This window comes from Bufo bufo, chromosome 5, assembly GCF_905171765.1.
Source record: "Bufo bufo chromosome 5, aBufBuf1.1, whole genome shotgun sequence".
NCBI classification, from domain to species: domain Eukaryota; kingdom Metazoa; phylum Chordata; class Amphibia; order Anura; family Bufonidae; genus Bufo; species Bufo bufo.
This window is the reverse complement of record NC_053393.1, coordinates 79,389,761-79,410,269: the sequence shown is the minus strand read 5'-3', so window position 1 is coordinate 79,410,269 and position 20,509 is coordinate 79,389,761. Positions and strand designations below refer to the sequence as shown.

General features: G+C 45.2%; 1 protein-coding gene across 1 annotated transcript in view; it reads right to left on the bottom strand.

Annotated features, from left to right (window-relative positions):
• Positions 1-20,509, bottom strand: part of STK3 (serine/threonine kinase 3) — a 234,541-nt gene that overhangs the window by 96,148 nt on the left and 117,884 nt on the right. The window contains exon 9 of the mRNA XM_040432421.1: positions 321-519. Coding sequence (XP_040288355.1) covers positions 321-519 — 199 coding nt within the window. The remainder of the gene's footprint in view (positions 1-320; positions 520-20,509) is intronic.

The window sequence follows — 20,509 nt, the reverse complement described above, 5'->3', positions numbered from 1 at the left end:
CAGTGACCCTTTAAGAACATGAGAACTGGGTTTACCACTCTTCTCGTCAACATGTGGGGTCTCTACATAGGTTTATACTAATTGGAATGGAAACCTCTAGTTGTCAATGTAGTTATAAATGTCCAGGAGGAATAACAGAGGAACGGCACAATGTACTCCTAAGAAAAGATGTTCCAGAATGGTTATTTCATGGGGCACACAATTTGGCACTAAAATAGACCTTGTCTGATTGCCAGATGTTTCTCACAAAATCTTCACCTCCTTATCACCTGTGGCCATGGTTTGCAAACCATGCGAGGAGGACATTTCTATAAACCTACTTTTCATGGTGCCATCTTCTTCCTCCTCCTCTTCCTCGTCGCTGTTTATCACCATGGTGCCCAGATCAGATTCCAACATGGTACTACTATGCTCGATCATGGTCTGAGCACTTTCGCTCATGGTGCTGGCCGCCCTCATGGTCCCGGCGCTCTCCGAGCTGGTCTTGACCATCGTGTGGGAGTCCAGCTCATCTTCCTCCTGCAAGACACAAAGGGCATGCACACAAAGGGTTAACGAGTGGTACCATCCTTCGTAGAGATGCATCGCCGGAGATTCGAGATTCGTTCCCATAAAGTTATTCTGCTCAACCACATCACAAAAACCTCAAACCTTCCTATAAACGCTGGAAGTTTCATGCTGGAAAACGGCAACCTTTAACAGCTCGGTTTATTGGGTTGACTACTTCTCGGGGGTCATAATTTACAATTAAAGTGGAGCAGAGACAATAGGATTGGCGGGCCAGGGCCCCCCCGATTCTGCAAACATCAAGTGTGAGGTCAATTTATGGAGGCTGCCATATTTTACTACTCTCTCATTCCGAGAAAATACAAGCAAGACATTTTTAGTAACGGAGAGATCTGCTCAGAAGATGCCGGGGGATGGTTCAAAGGAGCGGATTCCAGAATTGGATACAACAGCATTTCCAATCAGGGGCAGAAATGTTCCTGGAATGCAAAGCCAAACTGATGATTATCCAGCGGATGAATCGGACGCCCCATATGGAGCACAAATATTTGAAAACAAACAAAGGAAGGACAGGGCTTCTCCCACGCGGTTTCATTGCACTGACACTTGCACAAGGCGTGGCCATTACCCGGTAGCGCCTACCTGTTCTATAGCGCTGCAGCTATGAACAGTGACTGCAACGCAGCTGCGCTGGTGGAAAGAAAGATGGGTCTAGTCACAACAGACTGTGTCCCCCCCCCCCCCCTACTCTGTCTCCCCCATCCTTTACACTGCAGCACTGCCCGCTGTGTAAGGCCTACACACACTTTCAGGCAGTGAGCTGATCTCCATTACAGTCCGGCCAGTTTCAGGCAAGCTTAAAGTGGACCCATCAGCAGAAAATGCAATGCGATCTGAAAGCACCATGTTATAGAGCAGGAGGAGCTGAGCTGATTGATGTACATTTTTGTGGGAAAAGATTTAGTAAAACCTGTAATTTATACAATTCTATCTCTGCTTTTTGCACCTCCTGTGGACGGCTATTGGTACAGGGAGGAGGAGTTATCAGTGACTGACAGCTATTGGTACAGGGAGGAGGAGTTATCAGTGACTGACAGCTATTTGTACAGGGAGGAGGAGTTATCAGTGACTGACAGCTATTGGTACAGGGAGGAGGAGTTATCAGTGACTGACAGCTATTAGTACAGGGAGGAGGAGTTATCAGTGACTGACAGCTATTTGTACAGGGAGGAGGAGTTATCAGTGACTGACAGCTATTGGTACAGGGAGGAGGAGTTATCAGTGACTGACAGCTATTAGTACAGGGAGGAGGAGTTATCAGTGACTGACAGCTATTGGTACAGGGAGGAGGAGTTATCAGTGACTGAAAGCTATTGGTACAGGGAGGAGGAGTTATCAGTGACTGACAGCTGTCTGTGAATGTACTCTTCTACACGCAATGTCCTCCTCCCTGTACCAATAGCTGTTCACAGGAGAATGTATAAATTACAGGTTTTACTGAATCTTCTCCTGCTCTGCTCCATGATGTGTTCAGATTGCACTGCGTTTTGTGGAGACAGGTCCTATAACCCTATGCTGCTGTACATTAGACCCATGGTATCTACAGCCATAAAGCAGCACTAAATGCATTTTGCAGATTTGTTCTATTTCAGTTAAAGAGTAACTAAAACTTTATAAACATTTTTAATATGTCATTCCTAATCAAACTATGTCTAATGTACATTGTTAAATAAATTTTCATTTTTGCATAGTTTTACTTCCCTAAATCGCACCATTCCCTGTGCGCTTATGCCGGCTGTCAGTCACAGGGAAGGGGGCGCGGTTACCGTGACGTGAAGCAAGGAGGCGGCTGCCCCCGTGACTTCAAGCCTGACTAGAGAAGCGCGCCGGGCAGGGGATAAAAGAACGTTTTCAGTACTTTTGCTGAATCTGACTTCAGGAAGAAAGGCATCATCAGAAACAGGCTGCTGGCTACACGCAGGTACTGCTGGCGGCTTGGGATGGATTTTGGGAGGCGACAGGTTCCCTTTAAGTAATCAGGCATTCTTATTTAAACACACGGGTAAATATGCCTGCAAAAACATGTAGAATTACAAAGCAGATAATGTGTGCTTGGTGTAATTGTGCAGCATCTAACCATGGATACCAGAGGTGCACAGCTCTTTGCAGGTAATTATCTATCATGCAATACCACGGGGGAGGCGTCCGATTGGTTCCAAATTTATTCTGCATTTGAACAACCACCCCAAACATATAGCCAATCTCTCTTTTGTTCAATCCCTTTGCATTTAGTCAATTGATAAAAAATAAACTATTAACACTTCTATTTCTGAAATAATTCTTACATTGCAGCTTATTGCCCATATCTGCCTAAAACTTTTACACAGTGCTGTACTTCATTTGCAAAACACCGGAAATTGACTATAAAGTCCAAAACCTCAAAAGTAAAGCGTGTCTTGGCTTATCCCCCATCTCCCAATGCTTTCCTGCAGTCCTAACAGAATGAAGGCTATGGGGCACTGTAGTGACTGGGGGGTTTCTTTCCCCAAATAACTATATAGCAGCAGCTCAGCCAACTAGGACATTGTGGGGGGTCTGGAGATCTCTGGTTCACTGCATTTACATCAGAGTTCAGTTTTTTTGGGAGGCATCAGGCTTTAAAGGGGTAGTCCAGCTTTGAAACACCTTCATGCAGTAGGTAACCCACCCATTCCAGCAGAGGAAAGCATACTTAGGCTACTTTCACACTTGCGGCAGATTGATCCGGCAAGCAGTTCTGTCCGGCAAAACGTATACCAACTGATGGCATTTGTAAGACTGATCAGGATCCTGATCAGTCTTAAAAATGCCTGATCAGTCAGAATGCATGGGGATTAAACTGATCAGTTATTTTCCGGTATAGAGCCCCTAGGACAGAACTCTATGCCGGAAAAGAAAAACACTAGTGTGAAAGTGCACTTACCTGCTCCCTGCCACTTTGTCACGGCTCCTTTGGCCCACTGTCCTCTGGTCCCCACTTGTTAATTTCCGTAATCGACAGGGGTCACGTGTGCTGCTGCAGCCAATGACTGGCCACAGTGGTGACATGTCCCATAAGTGGCACATCATTAAGTCATTGGCTGTAGATGTGACCTCCGTCCATTTCGGAAGCTGAAACATGGAGACCGGAGCACGATGGCCAGAAGGAGCCGGAACAGAGAGTGAGGGAGCAAGTAAGTATTCCTCCCTGCACAGGTCCGGAGGGACAGAGAGGCTGCCTAAAAGTGTTTGAAAGCTGGACCCGTTTAAGCATTATCATGGGACATTCATTATTTAGTTCCTCTCCTGACATGTCTGTATTAGTAACTACTTGTATCCCCAAGTAATAACAATTCTGGAGCATTTGCAGTTCCTCTAATATTCCTGCCAGAAATTCATGAATAAAGGTACAACTGGGTGTTAACAGTTGGGGGGTGTCAGCAAAGTTGGCAGCACCAATAGGATAGTGTCAGTCATGCAACCACCCCAGCCCAGCTGTACCTTTATTTATAAACTTCTAGTAGGAGTACTAGAGGAATGGCACAATATCGTGTCATAAGAATTAATGCTACAGAATTCTTATTTCATATGGAATATAATTATGTATTAAAACAGACTTGTCAGGAAAGGAGACAGGTCCTCCATAAAGATCATGGCACCTAGGGTACGTTACAGGGGTTCCTTAGGATAGGACATCAATATGATAGGAGATCAGTGGGGCCCGACGATCAAGGGTTTGCTGGCACTCCATACTTTTAGAACTAGCTGTGCCTGGTGTTAAGCCTCATTCACACGTCCATGTTCATGCTCAAATCTGTGAAAAGGTTGTCTGTGAAGGATCCGCGTTTTGTCCGTTTTTTGCTGTCCATGTGTCATCTGTGTTTCACGGACACTGCACAGCTGAAAAATAATCAAAGCATCTCTTCCTAATGAAACACTGATGGCATCTGTGTTGCATCCGTGGTTTTCACGGACCCCTAGACTACAATGGGCGTGACGGACAAAATAGAGCATGTTTCCATGCTAAAAACACGAATCCGTGGTAGAAAACGGATGTGTGAATACATACATTAAAATGAATGGGGGCATGCGCTGTCCATGGAGAACATGTACCGCACACGCAAGTGGAGCACTGACGTGTGAATGAGGCTCATCAGTTCTGAGCAGCTCAGATTCACTCTGACGAGCACCGCTGCCCCTTCTATCAGTGCCATGAGGCCCCCGCTGATCTGATATTCATGCCGTATCCTAACAGTTTTGTATTCCCTAAATCCCCCCTTTAAGGAGTATGAAGTAAAATTTGCTTTGGTCCCTTCTGCACATGATATGGTTCACCTCAAATTCTTCATTACTCCACTGTGTAAAACTTGCAAATCTGAGAATGGAGCCGGAAATGATTGATTCTTTAGTTTGTGGTGATTATAGGAATCTAGTAACACCCAATGTGTAATTAGTGATGCAGAACAGGCCCCACCAATCACCGGCACTACCCGAGGGTAGCTGGAGCGGACAAGCCTTGGATGGGGTTAATGAGTACAACATGTAATCTGTGATTTGCTGCACGGCCGTATAGATTCCAATAATGGTGATCTGAAACGACAGCCAGCAATTAACAATGGACGGAACAGTGAAGCTCGTCAGGACCCCCCAACCCTTATCTGCACTCTTTCACAAAACACGATGCGGCCAAACTGGCAGCGTGCTATTATGTGTCAGATGGTCCGAATTAACCGACTTAGATTACCGAGTCTGATCTCCTAATTACTTCTGCAGTTTGTTTCTGCCTGTCCTTGGGCATATTCCCCTCCTTCTCCAACATTTTCACCGGTGTGAAGTCAGACTGGTAGGGAGGACAATGGGGGTCATTTATCAAAGACCGGCTTTTTACGCCAGCCTTTGATAGCCCCTATGACGAGGCGAAGGCCTCTGGCAGCCCATGCGCCAAAAGTAAAAAAACTGCTCCAGCCCCTGACTGCTCCAGCCCGCTCCACTTTTACACCTGTTTCCGGGTGTAAATGTTAATAAATTAGCCGGGGCTTAGTGGAATGAGATTATATGTATTTAGGGATCTGTAGGACTTGTCGAGATGCTTGTGATGGGCCGCTGTGTTCTCAGGTTTGCATAACCCTGTTTAAATAGCCAGGTAGGGTGTGTTCACACATTTAAGATTTGTTGAAGGTTTTGGCATGGGTTTTCAGACAAAATACTCATTGAATGTACCAACCATCCAAGCTCTATGCTAGTAAATGGGATATTTTCATACCTTATTCACATGTGGCAGGAAAAAAAAAAAAAAATCACGTGGAATATGCAGCATGGTCTAGATTGCGTGGCACATCAGCGAAAGAAATCCAAGCGTCAGCCTCCGATTTCTGTCACGTATTTTCTTGTGTAATGCAGTCTTGCCATAAGTTAGGTGTTGCTAAAAATACTATGCATCCATTTTATAGCTTTATATGTTTCTGGAGTATCTGGGTGACAACTGGAATGGTGCACTACGAGGTAACTTCTCTAGAGATAGGCCCCTTCCAGACGAGCAAGTTTCACGCATCGGACTCGCAGTGTGAGTATGCAACAGCTCCCGTCCTGACCTCCCAGCAGTGATGGGGTCGCATAGCATGTTGATTTATGATGCTATGTAACCCTTAGAGGTCTGAATGTATTGCATAACACTGGCACAATGCTGTCAGTGTTATCCAATACATTCCAGAACTGTAAGGGTTACATAGCATAATATATCAAAATAATGCTATGCGACCCCATCACTGCTGGGAGGTCAGGACGGGAGCTGCTGCATACTCACGCTGCGAGTCCAATGTGTGGAACTCGCGTGTCTGAAGGGGGCCATTTAAGCAAGGGGACAGACAAGTTGAATTTTATTAACTTCAATCTGCAATCCAAAAGTTAAGGGGAGAGGGGGGTTCACACGTGGCCTGAATGCTGCAGACCTGATCATTGTGAAGCACCAGCAAAGTGGGTGAGATGTTAGCACTCTCCTCCCCACGCCGCAGTGTAAACTGACATGCGCAGCGTGTTTTCAGTCCACAGCATCTAAATTTATGCTGCTAACATTACCTGCAGCTCTCAACCTTTGCAATGCAAGAGATGCAAACAGTGGAGCACCTACTGCATTACTGCCAGTGAAGCCACAGCAAAATACAGCCCTCTTCACCCCTTTTTTTTTGGGGGGGGGGGGGGGGGGTGTTTTTCATCCCAATCCACTGTAGATATTCCACAGGGATCCCAAAGATCCAACCAGTGTCACATCCTTGCATTTGCATTTTGATACAAGATTTATGGAAAAGAAAGAAATACACAGGTAAATGAGGACCTTCTCACAAAGGCTCAGATCTTTAGATCCTATCTATAGTATGGACCAGGCTTATAAAAGTCATTGCCAGCTTCACTTTATGCATTACATTCACAGCTCATAAAGGATAAACGTTAAAGATGTGCAGTTCACCAACGTAACACAAGGGGCCGCCAGAGACAACAAAATCAAAGACTATAAAACCATGAATTTACAGATTGGCAGAAGTAACATGCCGATAGAGGCTAATCTACACAAGGTGCAAGCAAAGGGCTCACATGCCAAGACCCAATGAACTTCAGTCATATCTATTGATAATCATTTCATTTAAATGACCTGAAATCATTTTCTATTAATTAAAATTGCAGCCATGATGTATCTGCCAAAAGTCAAACTAAGATCAGCCTAATGGAACAGCTTTTCCTTCACGATCCATTCTAGAGGCTATTTCTTTTTCTATGGCCCATCAAAGCTCTTTTCAACTTTCAGGGCTACAATATGCAATGGGTCTCGCTCACATCAGGACTAGATCCAAAAAGAGAAGGGACTGTTTTTCCTTTAGGTCCCTTTCACAAGGGCGAGATTTCCGCGCGGGTGCAATGCGTGAGGTGAACGCATTGCACCCGCACTGAATCCGGACCCATTCATTTCTATGGGGCTGTGCACATGAGCGGTGATTTTCACGCATCACTTGTGCGTTGCGTGAAAATCGCAGCATGCTCCTATTTGTGCATTTTTCACGTAACGCAGGATGGGGACCCGATCATTATTATTTTCCCTTATAACATGGTTATAAGGGAAAATAATAGCATTCTGAATACTGAATAGGGCTGGAGGGGTTAAAAAAAATGAAAATAATAATAATTTAACTCACTTTAATCCACTTGTTCGCGCAGCCGGCATCTCTTCTGTCTTGTTGTGTGAGGAATAGGACCTTTGATGACGTCACTACGTTCATCACATGGTCCGTCACATGATCCATCACCATGGTGATGGATCATGTGACGGACCATGTGATGAGCGTAGTGACGTCATCAAAGGTGGTGATGGATCATGTGACGGACCATGTGATGAGCGTAGTGACGTCATCAAAGGTCCTATTCCTCACACAACAAGACAGAAGAGATGCCGGCTGCGCGAACAAGTGGATTAAAGTGAGTTAAATTATTATTATTATTATTTTTTTAACCCCTCCAGCAGAATGCTATTATTTTCCCTTATAACCATGTTATAAGGGGAAATAATAACATCTACAGAACACCTAACCCAAACCTGAACTTCTGTAAAGAAGTTCGGGTCTGGGTACCACAGTCAGTTTTTTTATCACGCGCGTGCAAAACACATTGCACCCGCCCGATAAAAACTGAACATCGGAATGCAATCGCAGTCAAAACTGACTGCAATTGCGTTCCTACTCGCGCGGGTTTGCCACAATGCACCGGGACGCATCCGGACACTGCACCGATGCATCCACCTTCTGGACACACCTGCACCGATGCATCCACCTGGACACACCTGCACCGATGCATCCACCTGGACACACTGCACCGATGCATCCACCTGGACACACTGCACCGATGCATCCACCTTCTGGACACACTGCACCGATGCATCCACCTTCTGGACACACCTGCACCGATGCATCCACCTGGACACACCTGCACCGATGCATCCACCTGGACACACCTGCACCGATGCATCCACCTTCTGGACACACCTGCACCGATGCATCCACCTGGACACACTGCACCGATGCATCCACCTTCTGGACACACATGCACCGATGCATCCACCTGGACACACATGCACCGATGCATCCACCTTCTGGACACACATGCACCGATGCATCCACCTTCTGGACACACATGCACCGATGCATCCACCTGGACACACATGCACCGATGCATCCACCTTCTGGACACACATGCACCGATGCATCCACCTTCTGGACACACCTGCACCGATGCATCCACCTTCTGGACACACCTGCACCGATGCATCCACCTGGACACACTGCACCGATGCATCCACCTGGACACACATGCACCGATGCATCCACCTTCTGGACACACATGCACCGATGCATCCACCTTCTGGACACACATGCACCGATGCATCCACCTTCTGGACACACATGCACCGATGCATCCACCTTCTGGACACACATGCACCGATGCATCCACCTTCTGGACACACATGCACCGATGCATCCACCTTCTGGACACACATGCACCGATGCATCCACCTTCTGGACACACATGCACCGATGCATCCACCTTCTGGACACACATGCACCGATGCATCCACCTTCTGGACACACCTGCACCGATGCATCCACCTTCTGGACACACCTGCACCGATGCATCCACCTTCTGGACACACATGCACCGATGCATCCACCTTCTGGACACACATGCACCGATGCATCCACCTGGACACACATGCACCGATGCATCCACCTTCTGGACACACATGCACCGATGCATCCACCTTCTGTACACACATGCACCGATGCATCCACCTTCTGTACACACATGCACCGATGCATCCACCTTCTGTACACACATGCACCGATGCATCCATCTTCTGTACACACATGCACCGATGCATCCACCTGGACACACATGCACCGATGCATCCACCTGGACACACATGCACCGATGCATCCACCTTCTGGACACACGTGCACCGATGCATCCATCTTCTGTACACACATGCACCGATGCATCCACCTGGACACACATGCACCGATGCATCCACCTTCTGGACACACATGCACCGATGCATCCACCTGGACACACATGCACCGATGCATCCACCTTCTGGACACACGTGCACCGATGCATCCATCTTCTGTACACACATGCACCGATGCATCCACCTGGACACACATGCACCGATGCAGCCACCTTCTGGACACACATGCACCGATGCATCCACCTTCTGGACACACATGCACCGATGCATCCACCTTCTGGACACACGTGCACCGATGCATCCACCTTCTGGACACACGTGCACCATGGTTTTTCAGCTCCCAGCTCTACTCTGGGGCCCTTGAGCAACATTTATCAACTATCCACAAAACAGGTATTAAATGGGAACCTAAACCAGCTCTTCTTCTCAGAGCATTTTGCATTGTCGGGTTTCCAGCACGCGGAGTACGGATCCACATAAAGTATATGGGATCAGTACTCCGCATGATGGAAAAGTTGAGCTGATCAGATGAAATCCGACAGTGCAGAGCACTCTGAGAAGCTCTGCTGCACGATCATGGCTTCCCCAAAGGATTAGATCGACTTTAAATCTTTGATCTATCCTTTGTATAAGTGAGAAATATTGTTCATCAGGCACCCATTGAATTCCTGGAGTGTTTATAGAACTGGGTTGATACAATTCAATTAAATAAATAAAAAAATATAAATTAATATACAAGTAAAAAAGAAACAATATCTTCTGAGAGAGCCAGGCTCTTTAAGGTGACGGTACGAGCCAGTTACACAGCGCTGCTGCTGCGCCGAGTACATCCTACCGGCGTGAGCGGGATGATGGAAACATCTTATGACGGCTGACATGTTTTGATAGGTGCTGAGGTAAGTAAACAGATTTTTTTAATTAGCAGAAAACGGCAAGCAAAGTCTTCGACGGGGGGTAAAGGAGATCTGAACGCTTAAATGTTAGTTTAAGCATACTGACTATGACTGGCCTCTTCGAGAGAATTTTAATTTTTTGGATAGGATTGTGATTCAGGAGGTCAAGCAGCTGTGCGGTGGAATGTATCACAATCAGACCTCAGTTCATGACAGATTGCAGGGAATACGGCCAAATATTTATTACCTTAAAGAGCAGGGTCACTCGGCTTTGTTTTTTCTGTCTTCTCGCTGCATATTGAGGACTAGTTTAGCCCTGAGTAGGAAAGCAGGCAAAACCGAACAAGCAGGAACCGCAGCTTACACAGCGGAGTAAGACAAGAGCCGTGTGAAACGGCAGGTACGCGTCTCGTGGGGATGGCGGGAAGACGGGAATCACTTTTTGAGGTTTTGAGAACATGTGTAATACTATAGAATAAGGTGACGATTCCTGCAGAGCTAGTAAGGCATCTGTCGGAGCTGGGGGACACTCCTTGTGGCCGCTGTAGTGATAGTAATGGCTATGATGTCTATTATAACGGAGGCCAGTTTCCGCAACAGCATATTACTGTCCTAGCACACAACCGTATTTCTGGGCCTCCGTCAGTTACGCAATTTTGAGGACAATAATAGGCATTTCTATCATAGGCCTGGCGGAAAAGTGAGGAGCGCACACGGCCGGTTCCCATGTTTTGCAGACCGCAAAAGACTTACGGTTGTGTGAATGGACCCTAAGAAGTGACACAGATTAAACAAAATGTCTATGGACCCATCTGGATTCCATCCCTTGCAGTGAGGAGAGAGAGTGTGCTATGCGGATGCTCCTCTCCTTGTTTTAGGGATCAGTGGGGGGTCTCCCACCCATCCAAACTTTTGATATATCTCCATGACCTACCAAAAGTTTTACGAAATCTCGGTGACCCTTTAGCTGTAATATACCCCACACTTGCCAACCTTCCTTTGTTGAGTGGGGTCTGCAAGCAGTATCCTGGGGGTCTCTTCAGCAGATGGGTCAATGAGCTGTCTGACAAACTAAACACTTACCTGGTGATAATGTCTAAGGGTAGGACCAGACAGGGTGCACAAGACGCGGCCGCCATGTGGGTGAGAACCACGAGGTGTTACCTGACTGAAGAACTAACTCAAGGTGGGAACTCTCTAGACAGGACCGGTTAGCGGGAGAGCTCTCTCTCTCTCTCGAATTAAAGGGGCTATCCCATGATAAATGTAAAAAAGATATGATATAGTACATGACTATCTTTTTAAAAACAAAATAAAGGGCTCATGGACACGACCGCTGCTTGTTTTGCGGTCTGTAAACTGCGCAAAACATGCATAACGGCCGTGTGCATTTTGCATTCCGTCCGGCCCATAATAGAACAGTCCTTTCCTTGTCCGTAATGCGGACAATAATACGACGTGTTCTACATTTTTGTGGATGGAACAGACAAACGGTGCTGTCCGCATCTTTTGCAGCCCCATTGAAATGAAAGGGTCTAAATCCAAACCGCAAAAAAATGCGGACAAAAAATACGTTTGTGTGCGTGAGCCAAAGATCTCCTCAATCATTGCTCCGATTGCTCTGCTAGATTTATTTGAAGCTGGCAGCTCAGGGGGCGTGCACTTTTTCAGGGGCGTGTCCTTTCTACTGCAGCTGAAGGATGGAACTGAGCGTGTGCTTCCATCTAAGTGAGCAGGACAGAGAGATTAGAAAAAGAGCAAACAGCAGGTGGCGCTGTACAGAGTGATTTCAGTGAATAACTCCGTGGCTATACTAAATCTCTAATGACAGGCAATTACAAAAGTATTCAGATCCAGGTACTAGTTTGAAAAATGTAGAATATTTTTCATGGTACAACCCCTTTAAGGTGCCACACTTTCCCTTGGGTGTTTTGATGCAAAAATTCCATGCAGGTAATGTCTACCTGAAAACCACTCTCAAAAGTTTCCAGCTAGTATGTACCTTAACATAACACTACCTGCAAAGCCGTTTTAGACTACTTTTACACTCCCGTCTTGTGCGGATCCGTCATGGACGGATCCGGTCAGATAATACAACCGTCTGCATCCGTCCTGAACTGATCCGTTTGCATTATCTTTAACGGATCCGTCTTTCACACCACTGAAAGTCAATGGAGGACGGATCCGTCTTCTATTGTGACAGATTGTGTCATAGAAAACGGATCCGTCCCCATTGACTTACATTGTGTGTCAGAACGGATCCGTTTGGCTCAGTTTCATCAGAGGGACACCAAAACCCTGCAATCAGCGTTTTGGTATCCGCCTCCAAAGCGGAATGGAGACTGAACGGAGGCAAACTGATGCATTCTGAGCGGATCCGTTTCCATTCAGAATGCATTAGGCAAACTGATCCGTTTTGGACCACTTGTGAGAGCCCTGAGCGGATCTCACAAACGGAAAGCCAAAACGCGAAAGTAGACTTACCATAAGAGGAATTTTTACAGGCTGAAAATACTTTTCCGATTTCAAGAGAACAAATTGCGGACCCGCAAAATACAGATACTGTCAGTGTTTCTTCCGCATTTTTTGCAGGCTCATTGTCTTCAACGGGTCCGCGGTCTGCATTTTGGGGCTGGGCACAGGACATGTTCTATCTTTTTGTGGAATGGACAAAGAATGCGTACAGCACACTGATCATCCATCTGCATGTCTGTCCTGCAAAAAGATAAAATATGTCCGCAAAATGCGGACCGCGAACCTGATGGTTAATGGATCTGCCAAAAAATATATATGTTTGGCGCACAGAACACATCTGTATTTTGTGGATAGCAAGGTCATGTGCATGAGGCCTTACTGGTGTATTTTCTGTACGGTTTTAAATTTTTGATGCATAGTTGACTTTTTTTCATGCAGATTTCATGTATTTCTATTTGAAATCAAAAACAGCGCTTGTGGGCGTATTTCACGAGTATTTACATAGGTGTGGAATCTGCTCCAAGATGCACTCAGAAATACGATGTCCTTACAAAAAGACACAAAGTACACCGTGTCGTCTCCGAACAGAGGGAAAGCATTAAAGGCCATGGACACATTCAGCTAGGAACGAGCTCCGTGATTCCCCATCACATAGGTTCAAACCTGTCCAGCATTTTTGACTTTACTTTCGGCACAAGTGGCTATGTCAGGCCTTTCCTGACCGCCTCCACAGCGCGCAGCCTTACCAACACAAACATAATGACTACATTTCCTAACAATGAAACTATATCCTCTTGAAGCGTCCAGTTATCTGGATTAGAGGACATGGTTGCTGCTGATGATGATGCAGATCATCCCACTGATTAATCCCACTGACACGGTGCCAGGAACCATTCCCCGTGTGCCGTCTCGTCAGTAGCAGAGCCCTAGTGTGTGATGACTGGTACAAGCTGTGCAGACGGGTCTTTGGGAGATACAATGAGGATACAAGCATTCAAATTCTGCGCCTACAGAAATCGGCATATGTGGATGCTTGTGGACTACAAAGAAGTTACAAAAGTGGACATTTTCACCCTATTAATGGCCAGGCCTGATATTTTTCCATGATTTAGCGAAGAGGTTTAACGGTCCTAACTTAATTTGATGGACTGTGAAAATAATTCTTGAAACCCTTTTCATGTGACATCTAGGGATTTTTATTAGGATGCGTTTTGAAATTTTTCCCCCTTTTGTTTAGACTTATTTTGGGAAAGCTGTGCAAACAATTAAAGAAAATTCATCTCGCTGGCAAACTATTGGAAATAAATTGGTAAATTGACACCAAAATTATTATAAAGGGCTCCCTATTTTGTGTTGGTCGTTTGTTTTAATATATAATATGTATAGTTACATGTGAACTGGGTGACTATAGTATGTGTGTGTGTGTATATATATATATATATATATATATATAGGAGATGAAAAACGGACAGCACTCCAGATAAAAGATAGTGGTGTTTATTCACCCATGTGGATGGCAACGTTTCAGCTCATACAAGAGCCTTATTTGAAATGTTATCTAACAGGTATTCACTGGATTTTATTCTGTTAAATATCCAATACCTGCAACAGGAATTATCCACTATTGCTAACGACACGGCTGAGATTGACCTCACATTACGGACATCCATGTCCACAGAGGAATATTCAGTGTTCAGCGACAATGTGTTGGCTCATGTGGCACGGGCCAAAACTGAATTGGAGGAAGGCAAAAGGTCCAAATGGAATCGTGATTCCGATGACTATAAGAAGGATGCGGTATACACCTGGCAGTCGGACACTACCTATTCCAACTACAAGGATCCAAAGAAAAGGAAAAGAAACACCCCAGCTACTTCTACTCCATCTTCCCTTTTTTTAGGGAACAATGTGGACCCTCAAAGAAAAGACGAGGGCGGACCAGGAGAGGGGGTCGTAGACACCACAGAACCAACCGTACTCAGGAACAACAAGACCAGAGCTCAGACAAACAAATTACAGATGAACAAGAGGAAGTGACCGTCATCAATTTATCCAGTAAGATGCTCACTCCAGCTCAAGTGAGTGTTCTCAATAGAGGACTTTCTTTTTGTCCCATGTCTTCCTCTAACTGGTTTGATTTAGATACAGATTTGTCTGCATTTTTTCGTAGAATCAAATTGAAAGTATGGTTCAACACTAGGGCACAGATCGCGGCGCCTCAGGCTAGCGAGTTCTCCCTGAGACGCCTCGATCTGTCCATGAAGAGCCATTTCTCTCCCATTGTGAACGAGGCTTCTGTTGATGCATTTATCACTGCTGTTAAATCTGATATATCTGCATATAAGATGAGATGTAGTAACTATGTTTTTAAACATCCTAATCTCTCTAAGTTGGAAATTGAGGCACTTGACCAATTAAGACAGGACCCTTCTTTGACGATCAAACCAGCGGATAAGGGCGGCGCGGTGGTCGTCATGGACACCAGCAGATACGTGAGTGAGATTCAACGTCAGTTGGACGACGGAGATGTTTACTCTGTCCTTCATAATGACCCCAAATTTGGGATAGCCAAACTCATCAGGGAATGTTTGGCGGATGCCATGTTGGCAGGCACTATTGATGATGACTTGTGCACGTTTCTTACTGTAGATCATCCGGTTACGCCGGTTTTATATATACTTCCTAAAGTGCACAAGTCACTTGAGGATCTGCCCGGACGCCCTATTGTGTCCGGGTCGGACTCCATCTTTAGTCGCATCGCCATCTTCCTTGACAAGGTTTTGCATGACTTTGCTACAGGGGCTGAGTCGTATATACAAGATACGACTGATTTCCTGTGCAAGTTGGATAAGATTGATTTTGCTGGTGTCCATGAGGTCCACCTGGCATCCTTTGATGTCACCTCTTTATATACCTCGATTGATCACGATCTAGGTATAGGTGCCATTGAACGTATGCTGGGTTCCTCAACTCACTCCACAGCTGCTAGACAGTTCATTATTGATTTACTACAGATCATTCTAAGACAGAATTATTTCCTGTTTCAGGAAACGTTTTTTCAACAAAAAAGGGGCGTGGCGATGGGTTCGAACGTAGCACCCACCTACGCAAACATCTTTATGAGGTGCTTTGAGGAGGATGTCGTCCATGTGTCACACCACCGCAGCCATTTGCTGCGGTGGTGGAGATACATCGACGACATCTTCCTCATATGGACGGGTAGTGTTGCCCAACTCGATGAGTTCCATCTGTTCCTTAACAGTGTCAATAGGGACCTTCAGTTCACCTTGGTCCATTCTGACACTGTGTTACAGTTTTTAGATACTACAGTTATCTACAATCAGGGCAAGTTGCATACACAGTTATACACTAAGCCCACGGATAAAAACACTCTCCTTTGTTACAACAGTGGTCATCCACGTAGCATGCTGAAGTATTTGCCCTTTTCCCAATTCCTTAGGGTCAAACGCATAGTTTCTGAACCTGAACAGGTAGATCTGGCTTTGGATAACATGGCCAGGAAATTTCAAAAACGAGGGTATCCCACCCAACTTCTTGATTCCCATATACACAAGGTTCGTGGCTTAGATAGGACCAGTACTTTGGAGAGGGGGACGTCCGATAGATCTACTTCTCGGATTCCCTTTATCTCCAAGTACACTGAACAGAGTGAGGAAATCAACCGTATTATTAAACGACATTGGGGGATTTTGGGTGGCTGTCACAGTGAGATCTTAGAATTTAGATCCCCTCCCCTTTTTTCGTACTGCAGGTCCAGAAATTTGCGTGATCAACTTGTCCGAGCAGATATTGGACCTAGGTCCAAGTCTGTTCAAACCTCTCTAACTGTACATGGTAAGGGTAGTTTTCCCTGTCTTTGCTGTATTGACTGTAAATATATGGGTAAGGGCAGCACTTTTGTCCATCCTATTACTGGAATTACATATCCGATTCGATTTCACCTTACTTGCAATTCCAATTACGTTATCTATGTTTTAATTTGTCCATGCAAATTATTATATGTGGGTGAAACGTCGACGGATCTCAAAACGCGGTTGAACAATCATAGATTGTCTATACGCAAAAAAAGAAAGGACCTCCCTGTTGCCAAACACTTTACGGAGTTTCAACACTCCGAAAAAGACCTTAAATGTTGGGCTATTGACCATGTACCCATGCCAAGACGTGGGGGCAACAGGGTGTTGATCCTTAGAAAAAGAGAGCTTTTTTGGATCTACACTCTCAATAGTTTGAGACCTAATGGGCTCAATGTGGATTACAATCCGGGGATATATGCTTAGAGGAGTAGTTTGCCCCACATTGTCATTTATGCGATATTTGTCTTTCTTCTGTTGATACATAGTGTATTATGAACACTATTAAGCCATTTCTTTACTTTCTGTTTTTATTTTCACAGACAAGAATGATGCTGCGGGTTGGAGAAGTGAGACGTACCCGGTGGTTACCGTATTTGTTAATATGCCCTTATTCTGTGATGGTTTTTATTTTATTTATATATTTTTTTAGTTATGCCTGTTACATTTTGCCTCCTATTGTGTGTCCTATACTATATGTGTCCCCATTGGGGAATAGTGGCCTCTATGCGGTATGTCCGCTGCGGTTTCTGCGGCGTGCATTATCTCATTTCATCCATCTGTGAGGTTAGGTGCAGCTTTTCTTAGCTGCAACTTTTCCACTGTCCCCCATGGGTACACATTTAGGTACACGGCACTGTCTCCGTGTTGCGCTATCCTGTCTAACACTAGGTTATGCGCACACACATCGATGAGGCATTTTGTTTTGTTTAGTCTTATTATGGCTGACTAAGTGTTTTTTGTCTTGCTTGTACTCTCGTCACCATATGTGAGGACAATACATTACATTATACCGCTGATGCGGGTTGGTATTTGTGTTCTCCTCTACATGTGGGCATCTGTACCTTTTCCAAGATGGCCGACGAAGCCTTTCCACACTTGTGCGCATGCTCCGGTTACGTCATTTGAGGTAGTCACATCGTGATCTTCAGGCGACTTGGCGCCTGCGCACTGTCTCCAGCCGAACGCCGGACGTGGCGGTACATGACATGTACGGTATGGATAATGGAACCGGGTATGTCGTCGCTTCCCCCACCTTCTGGCATCATTTCTTCTAGTCCCTCCCACTTTATGTGCACCTGATTTTTATTAATTGATCATTATATCTCTATGTGATATTATATTCACTTTATTATGTATTTTGCATACACCAGTGTTGTATTTTGACACTGTTGTATATGTCACTGCTATTTATATATGCTGTTTTTTCTATATATGCACTATCTGCACTTTATGTACACATGTTCACTAATTGATTATATTGTGATGTAATAGGGGTTGGACCATATATACCCCACTTTTACACTGTGTTCATTGCTTGAAAAAGGCTCTTGTATGAGCTGAAACGTTGCCATCCACATGGGTGAATAAACACCACTATCTTTTATCTGGAGTGCTGTCCGTTTTTCATCTCTTATTGACGGGGTAAGCTGCTACATCCCTGGACTTAGCACCCTCTTTGTGTTTTTTCCGGTGCCGCCACTATTTTCCTTTTCTATATATATATATATATATATATATATATATATATATATATATATATATATATATGGGCTGATGCCGCTGGGGGACATGGCATGGAGGGGCTGATGGCACTGGGGGGAGTGGGGGACATGGTGGATGGTATGGAGGCACTGGGGGAGGGAGACATGGCAATGGAGGGGCAGATGGCACTGGGGGAGTAGGGGACATGGCTTGGAGAGGCTAATCTGATGACACTGGGGGCCATCATATGGCAATGGATGGCATGGAGGCACTGGGGTAGTGGGCGACATGGCAATGGATGACATACAAGAGCTGATGACACTGGGGGAGTGGAGCTAAAGGCACTGGGGGAATGGAGCTGATGACATGGGGGGAGAGCTGATGGCATTGGTGGATAGTGGAGCTGAAGGCACTGGGGGGAACGAAGGGTGTTGGGGACAGGTGGCAGGGGGCCTGATGAGTTTTTATAAAAGGAAAACTGTCTATTAATAATTTTTTTCTTATTCGGAGTACTCGATTAATCGTAAAAAATAAATCGGCAGAATACTCATAGAAACATAGAATGTGTCGGCAGATAAGAACCATTTGGCCCATCTAGTCTGCCCAATATACTGAGTACTATGGATAGCCCCTGGCCCTATCTTATATGAAGGATGGCCTTATGCCTATCCCATGCATGCTTAAACCTCTTCACTGTATTTGCAGCTACCACTTCTGCAGGAAGACTATTCCATGCATCCACTACTCTCTCAGTAAAGTAATACTTCCTGATATTACTTTTAAACCTTTGCCCCTCTAATTTAAAACTATGTCCTCTTGTAGCAGTTTTTCTTCTTTTAAATATTCGATTTCTCAAATAATAATTTACTGCAGTATGTATGTATGTATGTATGTATGTATGTATGTATGTATATTAACTTTATAATTTTATAGTTTATTATATTTTTAATTTAGTTTTGGCACATAGGATGTTCTCCAAGAGTGCAATAAAAGGCCTCGGGTGGACACGTACGCCTTTATTTTTTTTATTTTGCACTTTTCCACCATAACTTGGGTAACCAAAGGAGCCCCAGTTTCAGGGGAAAACAACCACCTCTGAGGATATTGTTCATAGGTATAGTTGACCAGGGTCTGCTAAGACCCTGTAGCTCCGATCTGCCCTTGATACACCCAGCGATCACATGATTGCCGGGCCCATTAGAGGAAGCAGCATGGGGCTTACCATACATGTAATGTGCTTGGTCTGAGACTTCTATGGCATATCTGAAGAATACACCATAAAAACAAACATACACTGGGATGCTGGTCCCAATTTTATACTTCGAACAGGCCCCCAAGCTCACCTTGCATGAATGCAGCGGCTAGTGGTGGTCGGGACTATGGAATCAGCAGAGCTACTTGTGCTACACGGTCTCCGTATCTCCCACACAAGTGATTTGTGAATAAGTAAACTGCCTGACTACTTTTGGCCATGGCATTCAGGCAGAAGGGGGTCAGGTGCCCTGTTTTAGGCTAGGTGCAGGAGCAAGATTTGGGATCCACATCTATCACACATTTTATATGACATCTTGAGGATATGCCATAAACAAAGCTAAACAGATAGTAAATCATACATAGGTATTAATAACTGGATGCATACACAGATGTAGCAATCCTCATCTTGATACTTAATGAGTGTACATCACAAACTTGACTGACTTTATTTTTAATGGATGTGATATCACACTAAGGGCTCATTCACACGGCCGTAGACGTTTTTGTGGTGTGCAAAATGCGGATTCCTAATGCACCGATACCGGCCGTGCGTGTTCCGCATTTTGTGGAAAGGTGCGTCCTGGCCACCGCAAAACGGACAAGAATAAGACATGTTCTATTATAAACAAAATTTGTGGGGTCGCAGAACGGACATATGGATGTGGACAACACACGGTGAGCTGTCCAGATCTTTTGCCGCCTCATTGAAATAAAAGGGTCTGCATCCGATCTTCAAAATATGCTGATCAGATGCGGACCAAAACCACGGTCGTGTA